Raw genomic sequence first — 13,022 nt, 5'->3', positions numbered from 1 at the left:
CATGATTCAAAATGAAATAGCTCAAGATTCAATTCAAAATGAAACAGCTCAAGATTCAATTCAAAATGAAATAACTCAAGATTCAAGTAAATGTTGAGGAACCAATACGTTACCGTATGGGAAAGCCTACATCCAAATTGAAACTCAACTTTGAGGAACCAATCAAATCTCCACTGTAAACGTTGAAACTCAACTTTCAAGGAAAATGTTCCTAACCATTGCAATTTGAGGTATCATCTTTATTCAAGCTTTTACTTTTGTTTTTTTCACATTTATCTAACCTAAATCCAAATGCCCAGAATGAAGAAAACAATTAAAGGATTTTGTAGCTGGAGTGCTATAGTTGAAACTGAAATTGAAGAAGAAAGCATATACTTTTGTAGCTGTCAAACGATGTCGTGTAGTTGCAACGGAAATTGAAGGAGAAAGCAAATGCTCGAAACAGCGCTGGTGCTCAAATTAAAAAAAAATTAATATCAAAACGATGTCGTTTTTTGGGGATTTTTAGGGTTTGACTAGGATTTGACCCGATGCAAACATCAATGTTGTTTTCATTTAAACCCTTGTCCACGTTGCGCTTGTTGACTAGTCAGCTCTACTGCCTCTGTGACTGCCTCTACAGATCAATTTTTTTTTATTGATTTCTTGTTCTTAGGCTAAAAGATAAAGAACTTTTACTCATTAATGTTGACATTTAGGAAGCACACATATGGCACAAAAATATCTTAATTTCTTTTTTTATTTTTTCCCTTTGAGGTAAGTTAATTCTACTAAGACTATATTCTTCCCTAATTGGCTCATCTAGAGCAACTGAGGTGTCACTTTTACCACCAATAAGTTTCTTATTTATTATTCCTTTACCATGTGTCAGCTTGCAACCTACACATAAATATTCTTCTAAATTTACCCACAGAGGCCTAAACAGAAATGATGTAGCTCTTTCTATGCAGCACATATAAGCATCTTAATATTAAGAGTAGTGATACTAAAAAGCACTTCATGTTTATTATAAATGCATTTTTGGTAAGATAATCACATATTTTGTTCTGTTTGGTTTTGATTTTGAAAATGAATAAACTGATTGGTTTTTATCAAACCGAGTCGAACCGACAACAAGCATATCGGTTTCATTTAGGGATGGCAAATTCCGGGTCCGGATTCGGGTTTGGCCGTTCTAGTTTCGGACCCAGATGCGAATTTACTATCCCAGATCCGAATATAAACCCAGATAATTAGACCCCGAGTCCGGAACGGGTTTAACCCGGAAAAATCCAGGTTTCCAGATTGCAGGTTTCAAACCCGGATACCTATATGAATTTTTCTTTTCCACTTCTCTTAAGGCCATGGATACAATGGGAAAAATGGTACAGCCACATAGCAATTTCCCCCAAAAAAGCAAAAGCAGCAGAGAATGTGAAGCAATGCAATTATAGAATCCAACTACTACAACAAACAAGCAAGCAAAAGAACACAAGCTACAAAAATTACAAACACATATCATCTCCCCGATCATCATGTTCACCGCCACCAAATTCAGCACCAACCTCCTCATAATCCTTCCCCAAAGCCGCAAGATCCTCGCGGGCTTCAAAGAATTCACCTTTCTTTATGCCCTCTAAACATTACATCAAATCAAATTTGTGGTCAATGTGAGAAAACACCTTGGCCTCACAAGCTGAGTTCAATATCATGCACACAGCCTCTAGACCTTCGCGAGATCACCACCTGGAACAACAATTGGAGGCTTGTAATTGATACCGCACTTGAATCCAATTTGACACCAATCAACGAATTGAATGGCAGCTAACGACAATAATGATCAACACAGTCGTGATGGCAGCAAAGCAGCAAAGGGGCGTCACGACGATGGCAGCAAAGCGGCGCCACCACGATGGCAAGAAAGGCAATAGTTGGCGGCTGTGTTCGATTAACGAAGAGAAGAGGAAAATGGTGACGACTGTGTTGAGAGAAAGCTGTAAAGTATAAACTAGGGTTTCCTCTTTTCTTTTTTATTCTTTTAACTTTTTGTTTTTTCTATTTATATTAAGAAAAATTAAAAATATAATATTAAGAATAAAAAAATCCGGGTCCGAGTTCCGGATATACAGGTTGACTCATTTCGGTTCCGGTCCTGAATACATCCGAGTTTATTATTTTACTTCCGGATCCAGATATTATTTATATCCGGTACAGGTTGAACCCGGTCCAGATTATCCAGGTTTATGTGAGTCTGAGCCAGATCCGGGTTATTTTGTCATCCCTAATTTCATTAAACCAAACCGAACCAACAGCAAACCGATCGGTTTATGATTAAAATTTTAAAAAAGCAATATTGAAATTCCTAAATTCGACAAACCGCCCTTCGGCCTTTTTATCTATTTTTCTTCTTAGGACCTAAAGCTAAAACTAATAGATCGTCAGTCGACCCCTTCACATCCGTCTTTCTGGGCTGCGCCGCTGAATCGCTGTAGTTCGTCCGTCCGACGCTGGCTCGTCGCTGCGCGTACTTTTTGTATCTGATTAGCTTTCTTTATAACATGCGATATTAGGATTAGGGTTTTTTATTATAGGCCTCTGAATTGGCGTCCGGTGTACTCTGTTCTATTATAGTCGTATTGAAAGTTAAAGGCCAAGTATTTTCCTTGTTTGTTGGTTTTTTGTTATTATTATCATTATTATTGAGTGCTTTTTCCTACCAATTTATTTGTTATCTTCCATTCAGTGCTGTACAATTAACGATTATTATATTGATTGTGCTACATACAGTATTTGATTTCAATTTGATGCTTCTCAAGGAATAAAAAGAAAAAGAAAAAAGATCAGTTGAAACGTTTGTAAAAATATATCAGTAAATATATGATTAAAAAACCCTTTTGATTGGAAGAAAAAAGCAAAAATCAGAAAAAGAATTTTGAAAAATAATTGTAATGGGGAGCAGTAACGGGCAGCGATTGGGCATTACAGAGCCCATATCGTTGGCAGGACCAACGGACGATGATTTGATGAGGACCCGCAAGCTTGAAAAGGTTTCAGTTTTGAATTTTGGAATTCATTGTTCTTAATTTTGGTTATGGCTCTTCAATTGATTTTGCACAACTTTTTTTTTGTGTTTCAGTACTTGCGGGATGTGAATTTATATGAGAGTCAAGAAGAGGCTGTTAGTAGAGAGGAAGTGCTGGGGAGACTAGACCAGGTTTTATCTCTTTCCTGAACTCTCAGTTTTATATTGTTATGTTTATGGTTAGCTGAATGGTCCAAGCACCCATGATCAAGCAGTTTTGTTGGTAGGTTTCGTTCAAAAAATTTTGAACAAAAATAAAGGTAAAGAGGGGAGGAAAATGATGAAAAATCTTAGGTTTAAGTTTTTTACTTTGATGGAGAATGTCAGAAATGTCTTTGCTAATTTTGAACCTTTTTATGATGTTGTAAAACTAACAGATTGTGAAGATATGGGTTAAGAAAATTAGCCGTGCAAAAGGTTTGAACGACCAACTGCTTCAAGAAGCAAATGCCAAGATATTTACCTTTGGTTCTTATCGGCTTGGGGTATGATAAATATTCTGTAGGTTACTTTGTATGTGATTCTCCTTTCCCTATGCTTATGATTATTAATTATGCTTACATGACCATTGATTGGGTGTCCCTGTACTTGTATAATTGGGATTATTTCAATCAGAGATGTTGTCTTGTAAAAGTAATAGAACCTGTCCTCGTTTTTGGAAGATTAAGTTCATGTTTTGTTTTATAGGAAGTTTCTGGCGACAATGATTATCCTTAATATTAAGAAAAGATTGGTGGTGAATATAGAAGTCTTAGTTGCTTCTGAACCTGTTGGTGTAACATGCATTAAGATTTATGCAAGACAAAAAAAAAAGTGTTTTTATGGTCAAGCCTCAAAGCAGAGAAATGATGTGGGAAATATTTTAGACATATGTGAGCAAGATGCTATCTTATGAAGCTTATTTTTTATTTTTCATGTTAATAGGTGCACGGTCCCGGTGCGGATATAGACACACTTTGTGTGGGACCTAGGCATGCAACACGAGAAGTAAGATCAGCTCTTGTATTGATGGTTCAACAATTTTAGTTTTAGTGTAGGTTGAATTGTTTGATGAACTTAAGAGTGGTTCTCTGCATTGGCTGTAGGAAGACTTCTTTGGTGAGCTACATCAAATGCTTACAGAGATGCCTGAAGTTACAGAATTGCACCCGGTGCCTGATGCTCATGTTCCAGTTATGAAATTCAAGTTCAGTGGTGTTTCCATTGATCTTCTTTATGCAAGACTCTCTCTTTGGGTTATTCCTGAAGTAAGTGCTGGCTTATCGAAGCAACAACTTATCTTTTGTGATTCCACATTGACAAAAGAATGCCTCCTTTATTGCCTTTTAGTTACACATTATTAATATTTGTTCATTTACCTTTTTAGTTATTATTATTGTTTCAATAACTGGAATGGAATGTTTTTACTATGGCTTCAATTTCCAAGGTGTCCCTGGTGTTAGGTATACATGGTTAACTCCGTACTTGAAACAGTGAACTTCTAATACTGTTGTCTTCTGCAATTGCAACTTATTCTACTTTTTGGAGATATTAACTGATAAACAATCAACATAATATTAGTAATAATTGACTCTTATTGGAAAGATATTCTGCCTTGAAAGGAAGAAGAAAAAGGGGTTTTATGGGACTTTGCTGTCTTGGCTATTTTTTGGTCTTATGGAATGAAAGAAACCTGAGAATCTTTGATAGCGTAGTTAGGGAAGATCTATAGGACAAAGTGAAGTTCTGGGCTTCCGTCTGGGCTGTTGTTACTGCTGAATTAAAGATATTTCTTTCCTTTCTATTTTCCTTATTTGGTAAGCTGCTGTATCCTAAAAGGGTTGCATCCACAGCAAGCTGTGATGTTTTATGTTTTTTGGGCTATTTTTGCTCTGTATATTACGTTCTTTTCTTTTTCTTTGGGCTTCTCGTCCATATTTTAGTGGATTTATTGTCCCATTGATCTTTGTGCATCTCTCTTATAGTTTAATATATCATCTATTGTTTCTTAGCAAAAAATAAAAAATAAAAAATAAATAAATGACTTGGTAGGTATAGCCCAATCACCTTTTTTCGGCCCACTTTTATACTTGTACATGCTACAAGCACCGTAGCAAGATAAATAACAATGATTTTCTGTCAATTTGAGTAGTGACGAGTACAACTTTTGAGGTTTATCATATATCCAGGCATATTCTCTGATAAGTGCAGGGATGTGTCCTCAGAATCACAATCTTGTAAAAGCCATAATCGGTAATGCATGTCAGAGCTATACTCTGTCTGTGGTCAGGCTTAAAGGATAAATATGAAACAGTTCAAATAGTGGATGAAAAGGATGATAGTTTTGTTTAGATGGCTGCTCCTATGAAATTGAGCGTGACTGAATTAGCTGGGATTCCCAGATCCTATGGGTAGGATGACTATTTAATTATTGGAAATGAGATGAAGATGGACCTTTGGACTCTGTATTTGCTTGGCCACACCAATAATCTTAAGGTTGATGAATTCTCTAATTGGCTTTGAGTTTGTATTTTCATGTGGCAAGGGGGGGTTGCTACTAGAAGTTAGAACCATTGCTACATTTTGGACAGGTAACGATAGGTTAAGGTTGAGGTATGTAGAGTCAATCAATAAGTCAGAACACAAGGCATACTTCTTGCTAGTGGAAACGTTGGTGAAGATTTTAAAGATCATTTTTATGAATTTTAGGTTGTGGTGAGGATTGGTTTTGGTCGAAGTGATTGCTTTGTGATTGGTTTTTGTTTTTTAAACTGTTTATTTATTTATTCATTCATTTTCAATATTCATTTTTTCCCTTATGTAGCATTTGCCTTTGCATTTTCCCTGACAAGCATGATCTCCTTAGAAAACTAGAGTAAAGTTCTTTAAACAATCATTTACTTCATCGATAACATGCTCCTATGTTGTATAAAATTCCTTATGTTGTAAATTTATGAGTAACAGTGTACCCGCTAATAGTCGTTTCTAATATTTTAATACTGTTACAGGACTTAGATATTTCACAAGACTCAATTCTGCAGAATGCAGATGAACAGACAGTTCGTAGTCTTAATGGTTGTAGAGTTACTGACCAGATTTTGCGTTTGGTTCCAAAAATACAGGTTGTGGCTATTGGTTTTAAAATTTTCTGATCTAATGAATTTCAGATTCTGTTTATTTATTTATTTTTTAATCTATTATGTTGTCTGTGTGTATGTTTCTGTTTCTTGTGGTGTAGAATTTCCGCACGACATTGAGATGCATGAGATTTTGGGCTAAGCGTCGTGGTGTTTATTCAAATGTATGGAAGATCACTTATTGAGAAGATTTGAATACGTCCCTTAATTAACTATGGTTCGCACTGTTCGATTTCATAGTTTTGATTAGTACTCCACTTGTGGTACTGTTTGTTTTGTCATGAACAGGTTGCGGGGTTTCTTGGTGGTATAAACTGGGCATTGCTTGTTGCTCGGATATGTCAACTATATCCTAATGCAGTGCCCAGTATGTTGGTTTCTCGGTTCTTCAGGGTTTATACTCAGTGGCGCTGGCCAAATCCAGTCTTGCTTTGTGCCATAGAGGAGGGGTCACTTGGTCTTCAAGTTTGGGATCCGAGAAGAAATCCGAAGGACAAGTATCATTTGATGCCTATAATAACTCCAGCTTATCCTTGCATGAATTCCAGCTATAATGTGTCAACAAGTACCTTGCGGATTATGATGGATGAATTTCAGCGAGGACATGAAATTTGTGAGGTATGATCCATGGTACAAGCGGCTATTTCTCATTTTTCCATTTCAGGGTGGCATGTGAATCGGGAGATAACAAATTCCATAAATGTTTTTGCTGTTCGTTTAATTCATGTAAAATTCTCTTGAACGCCGCCTTTTGTATCAATATGTTTTTACTACATTACTAAGTTGTTCTGGTGACTTGGAGTGCCCAGAACTATAACATGGATAAATGGAATTATCTTTCTGAAATGGGTTCCATCAAGTCTGCTATATTGAGCCTTACTTTGGAGCACAGGGGAAAGATTGACGTTCTTGTTTTGATAATGATCATCTCTGCATATATGGTTATATGATTGAATTTAGGCTTATGTTTATTTGAGATTGCAGGCTATGGAAAAAAATGAAGCTGATGTTGATTGGGATACACTTTTTGAGCCTTTCACCTTTTTTGAAGCATATAAAAATTATCTACGGATAGATATCTCTGCAGAAAATGCTGATGATTTAAGAAATTGGAAAGGTTGGGTTGAGTCTCGGCTCCGTCAGCTTACATTGAAGGTTAATGCCACAACTCTTCATGCATGGCTGTTTGCATTTTTCACTTCTATAAAGGTGACCCTAATTTTGTTATTTCTGTGACTTAGATTGAAAGGCATACTTACAATATGCTTCAGTGCCACCCGCATCCAGGTGATTTTTCTGACAAATCAAAACCTTTATATTGCTCATACTTCATGGGCTTGCAGCGGAAACAAGGAGTTCCTGTTGGTGAAGGTGAACAGTTTGATATTAGGTTAACTGTGAAGGAGTTTAAGCAAGCTGTCAGCATGTACACGTTACGGAAGCCTGGAATGCAGATTAGTGTTGCTCATGTTACACGTAGGAACTTACCTAACTTTGTATTTCCGGGTGGGGTTCGACCTTCTCGTCCTTCAAAAGGAACTTGGGATAGTAGGCGGGCTTTGGAACGTAAGGTGTCAAGCCATACTAAACCAGGAGCAGATGATGGAAGGAAGAGAAAACAGACGGATGATAATGTAGATACTCACTTGAGAAATGCCAAGTGCCATGCCACAATGCCTTCCTCTAGTGGGGAATTTCGTGAGGGTAGCCCTATTATGAGCACGATAAGTTCATCTTCTATAAATTTACAGTTTGAACATATGGACGCAAATGAGTTAGCGGGATCAAATAGAGAAAAAGTTGAGAATAATTTGACAGACAGCATAAGAGGTTCTAGAAATTCAGTGGAGGTTTCCTCGCATAATGGTAAAGTAGATGGACCCATGATAGGTGATCCTCGTAATAAAGGCCTATCATTTAATTCATCAAACTCTAAAGATGCTGAAAAGCTGGCAATTGAGAAGATAATGTCTGGTCCATATGTTGCTGACCAAGCTTTTCCACTAGAACTTGATCAGCTTGAAGTTGATTTGGAACTTAAAAATCAAGCCAAAGATTTTGCAGGGAGCACACAAAACAACTCTTTGGGGTCTTGTGCAGTAAATATAGCAGCAGAAGCAACACTAACATCAATGAATGGAGGCAGTTCTTCCTCTGCTTTATCCCCAAATGGGGGCTTAGGGGAGCTTGAGGTCTTGTCTGCTAACCTTATAACTTCAATTGGTGCCTTTAAAGTTTCAACATTTCTATAAGGATAAATTTCTTTTTAGCCCCCAATAAGAATGATAATCTTCAACTTATCCCCCAAAAGAGTGAAAATATCAATTTACCCCCATTTTTGTTGGAAAGATGCAGGCTAATGGGCGGTGTGATTATTAACTTTATTTTTGTCTTGTCAACAGTAAATGGGGATAAATTGATGTTTTAAACCCTGGGTGTAAATTAAAGATTGTCATTCTAAGTGGGGGGTAAATCAAAGTTTACCCGTTCTATATAATTATCTCACTGGATTGTTCTGCTCTGATTTTCAACCCTATTATGCTTACAGTTATTTGGCTCCATTTTGGTTACATTTATTTGAGAAAATGTCATAGGTTTCTGAATTTTTCAACCTTAGGGAGTAACTAATTTTTATCTTTTTTCCTTCGTAAGGAAAAGGACTATAGTAGGGTTGGCAAAACTCGGGTCCGGGTATTGCAATGCCCAGACCTGGCCCGGATATTTTTAGATGCTCGGGTCGGGCTTTTTGCTTTAATCCGGGTACCCGGATTTTATATTTTTTAATATTATATGTGAATATTTTTTTTTGGTAATTTTATAAGTTTTAAATTTATTTCAATAAAATTTGACATGAAAATATAAATTTTAAGTGTTTAAAACTTTATATATGTGTAATAAATGAGTCAAATAAATATAAATATTTAAAATAATATATTTTATAATAATTTTTTTAATAAAATCTGGGTTCTGGGTTTATCAAGTGATGTCAAGACCGGCCCAGCTTCATACCCGAGCCGGGTAATACCCAACCCACAATGCCCGGGTGTGGTCCAGGTTCGTACTGGGTGGGTATTTTTGCCACCCCTAGACTACAGGCATGAAATAATGAAATAGACATTAAATTTTGTAGGAGCAAGGTGTAAGTGATTTTGTTTTGATTATAGTCATTGCAATATGAAAGCCCTTTAGTTCGTCAGGTGATATTCACTAATAAGTGTGCACCAATGTGGTATTAGATCTGGTCAGGATGACTGTAACAGCTAGAGAGAGTTAATAAAGTGACATTTGATGGAGAACACAGACTGTTTTTAGATGCTATTGAAAAATAAAAAAATATACAATAATTCAGTCTTTTGCTAATATGCTATGCGGATTATCTTGCTATCATCACTGCAAGTGAACTGACTGTTGTTTCCCCCCCCCCCCCCCCGCCCCCCCCAAATTCTCTGTTTTAAGCCTGTGGAACTGACAGCGCCTTTCTCAAATGTGATCCCTTCTGCACCTGTGCCGCAGCGTAAGCCGCTAATCAGGTAACTAATGGTTCCAATTTTTATCAAAGAATAAGTCAACTTGTTCATACGATGCAATTGATTGTGTTTTTGCAATCGATTGTATTTTAATGATTCAGAATGTACTATAGTTTCATCTTTTTCCTTGACTGCTATCTTTTCTTTATACTCTTCTACAATTTCTTTATTTTTAGTTTTAACTTTTTTGTCCAAAAGTCCAAATGAATCTTATAAAGTGAGTCTATTAAGCTTCCCCTGGATTGACTGCATTTGACTATTCCATTCTTTTAAACAAGCATCTGAATATGTTACCTTCTTCTGTTCGCAGGTTGAACTTCACTTCCTTGAACAAGGCGACGTAAAGGGGATTTCAGGGGACTTCAAGTCTCAGCTGGAGCCTCGAGCATTACTTCATCTGGATGACTTGTTAAAATCTGTGTATAGCATGAAGTATACAATTTTATTTTCTACTGTTGTAATAGTAGTAAGTATTAATGATCAATAATTTTTTAGCGCATTTCTTCTACTTTTGTTCGTAGTTAATGTGTATTGATTGTCATATGAATGTGGTTGTTAGGCAGCAGCCGTTCTACTTTGTATTAACAAAATAACAAGCCTGTTTGAAATTATATGCACCCTATCAATGAGCATAATCCTACCCAGGCAAAATTTTGGGGTAATTCTGTCATTAATTCAAACTTCATGGGGTATCTATTAAAATGTTTCAATTTTTATTTACTCGTGGAACAAGAGTGGGTTCTTTATCATTGCTATATGAAGTTCGTATAATTGTATCCCAAAAAATGTGGTATATTTTGCGCCGTTCAATCAAATATCGATCATAATATATGATCGAATAACGAAGCTAATTTATGTAAAATTTTGCATTCAAATTTTGTAAGCATTGTGGTATTTGTGTTATTGAGGTACACAATTTCTAAATTTGTATGGGTAATGTTAAGTTACATGCATGTACCTTACAACTCTCTCACATGAATAGTATCCCTCTCACATGAATAGTATATGGATACTATTCATGTGAGAGGGTTGTAAGGTACATGCATGTAACTTAGAAGGATCCAATTCATAATATCTAACAATACATCGTTTTAAATTTTGTCAAGCATATTTTAAAAGAAATTGTACCAACAAGATTTTTACCCCTTCTAATGTGAAGATCTATTTGTTTAAGCTTTTTGCACTTCATATTGCTAAATGTTACATAAACATTTACAACTTGACCTGTCCAATTATTGGAAAACGAAGCTCTCTAGAAAGTATATCTAAAAAATTATCGAAGCCTGTTACCTAGTTGGAGCTCTTGCAGTAAAAATAAATAAGATGTTAATTTTGTAAAAATAAATAAGATTTTAATTTTACATTATATTTTAGGACTAAAATAAGAGACCTAAAAGATAATGTTAGTTGGGTTTTGTCTACTCTTTCTTTCAATAAATTGAAGTTATTTAAATCTGTATATTGATTAAGCTCGATAATCATAACAACACGCTGCTATTATTCGTTGTATTTGTTGGCTGAATCAAACGGAGAAAATTAATGGAAGCAAGAAAAATCAGTGGTGGAAAATAGGACTAATTTCCACCGAAATGAAAATACAACCATCATTTGTCGCTTCATGCTTTATAAGTCATCATTTATCACATTTTGGGCAAATTTGGGAATGCTATAACTTCTAAAATAATTGCTATTAGCTGTTCTATAGAAATAATCAGCTGTGAAAAAAATCAGTTAAGTGTTTGGTAAGTTTTATTTTTAAAAGTACTGTGAGTTTTGAAAGCAGTTATGGACGTTTAATAAATTTTATTATTAAACTACTGAAAGAAAACAAATGAATAAAATGTACATAATGTAGGATAAAATTTACTTATACTTATAAAAATATGTACGTATAAAAATTTTAATTGTGTATTATAATAATTTTTACTAAAAATAAAATTTATAATATATTAATTTTATTTTTTATTTTTAATCTTAAAAGAATTGATAATTAAATTTATAATACAGTGAAACAAATTTAATAATAATTCAACCAACAAATTGATATCAATAAATTTATATTGATGAACTATAATAAAAATTTATTAAAATATTGATTTTGTTTCCAATTTGAATAAGGATAATTTTGGGTTTAGAAAATAATTTTAAGGATATTTATGGAATTGTATTAAAGGATAAAATTGATTCTCAAAATTAAAATTTAAAAGCTACTCCTTTTCTGCTTTTTAAAATCAACTGTAAGAGGAGCTGGTGTTGACAAAAGTGATTTTGAATTTTTTTTACCAAACACTAAAATTATTTTTAAAATTTTTAAAATCACTTTTAACCCTCTCAAAAGCAATCCCAAATGGGTCCTTTGTGTTATATACATATATATGGCTTTCTCTTTTTTTTTTCCCACACGGACACGCTGTTAAGCCATATAATTTAATAGAATTACTTTTTAATACTTTTAAACTGCAAAGTTTAATAGTGTATTGTAAATTAACTCTATTAAGTCGCACGGCTTAACAACGTGTCCGCATTACCAAAAAAAATAATGAGGGCGCTCACAACTAAGAATAATTATATATACATACATACTGACATACTCGCACACATATACACATATAATCATTCTCAAGTGTAAGGGGCCCTCTTTTTTTTTTTTTAATGCGGACATGTTATTAAGTCATGTGCTTTAATAGTGTATTACACACACACACACAAACTTCAATAATTTGGATATTTGACCAAGTAAATAATTGTATTACCTTACAGTACTTTTTCAATATATAAAGACAAACTCACCCTTGATAATTTTGTGTTTCACAAAATAATACTTAGAAAAGAACATTTTCAATAATTTTTTTAATATAAATATAAGCATATTTCTGAAAGTGATTTATATACCAGTGCCAAGAAAAAATTATAGTTAACATTTCTTAATGAGAAATTTAAACAAAGAAAAAATGTCAAGATTTTTTAGGAACTTTTTTTTATAAATTGAATTTATAATCTCATGTTTTGGTGTCTAACTTGACTCCAATTTTCATAAAATTTGTCCAAAATGTTCGAAACTATAAAAGATATTAAAAAAAAGTGTATTTCAAAAAAAATAACTTAATTATTCCCAAAAAATCTAGTCTTTGATTTGTTTTGAACAAATCGAGTGAACATTAAAAAATTTGTCGTAATATCTCTTGTAATGGCTATTTTATTAATCGTACAAATCAATTCAAGGGGTATGTATAATAGTCTTTCAAACTAACATTGCTAGATGTAACAACAAAATAAATCGAAGGATGGGGTTATTTGAACCCACCAATGTAAAAGAAA

General features: G+C 34.3%; 1 protein-coding gene across 5 annotated transcripts; it reads left to right on the top strand.

Moving 5' to 3' along the window:
- Window positions 1-2,350: 2,350 nt before the first annotated feature.
- On the top strand, window positions 2,351-10,203 carry LOC102606839 (nuclear poly(A) polymerase 1). 5 transcript variants are annotated; one of them, XM_015525470.3, is made up of 12 exons: window positions 2,351-3,026; window positions 3,116-3,193; window positions 3,439-3,546; window positions 3,986-4,048; window positions 4,147-4,308; window positions 6,049-6,162; window positions 6,279-6,341; window positions 6,466-6,795; window positions 7,162-7,332; window positions 7,521-8,369; window positions 9,634-9,707; window positions 10,015-10,203. In XM_015525470.3, the coding sequence occupies exons 1-12, from the start codon at window positions 2,928-2,930 to the stop codon at window positions 10,046-10,048; spliced, it is 2,145 nt and encodes a 714-aa protein (XP_015380956.1). In that variant the 5' UTR covers window positions 2,351-2,927; the 3' UTR covers window positions 10,049-10,203. The 5 variants fall into 5 exon arrangements, with proteins under 5 accessions (XP_015380956.1, XP_006493031.1, XP_006493030.1 ...); XM_006492968.3 differs by having other exon boundaries at window positions 7,162-7,386; XM_006492967.3 differs by having other exon boundaries at window positions 2,352-3,026; window positions 7,419-8,369.
- Window positions 10,204-13,022: the final 2,819 nt, after the last annotated feature.

Source organism: Citrus sinensis, chromosome 6, assembly GCF_022201045.2.
Source record: "Citrus sinensis cultivar Valencia sweet orange chromosome 6, DVS_A1.0, whole genome shotgun sequence".
NCBI classification, from domain to species: domain Eukaryota; kingdom Viridiplantae; phylum Streptophyta; class Magnoliopsida; order Sapindales; family Rutaceae; genus Citrus; species Citrus sinensis.
Note: the sequence above shows the minus strand (reverse complement) of the source record. Positions and strands in the feature narration are given on the sequence as shown.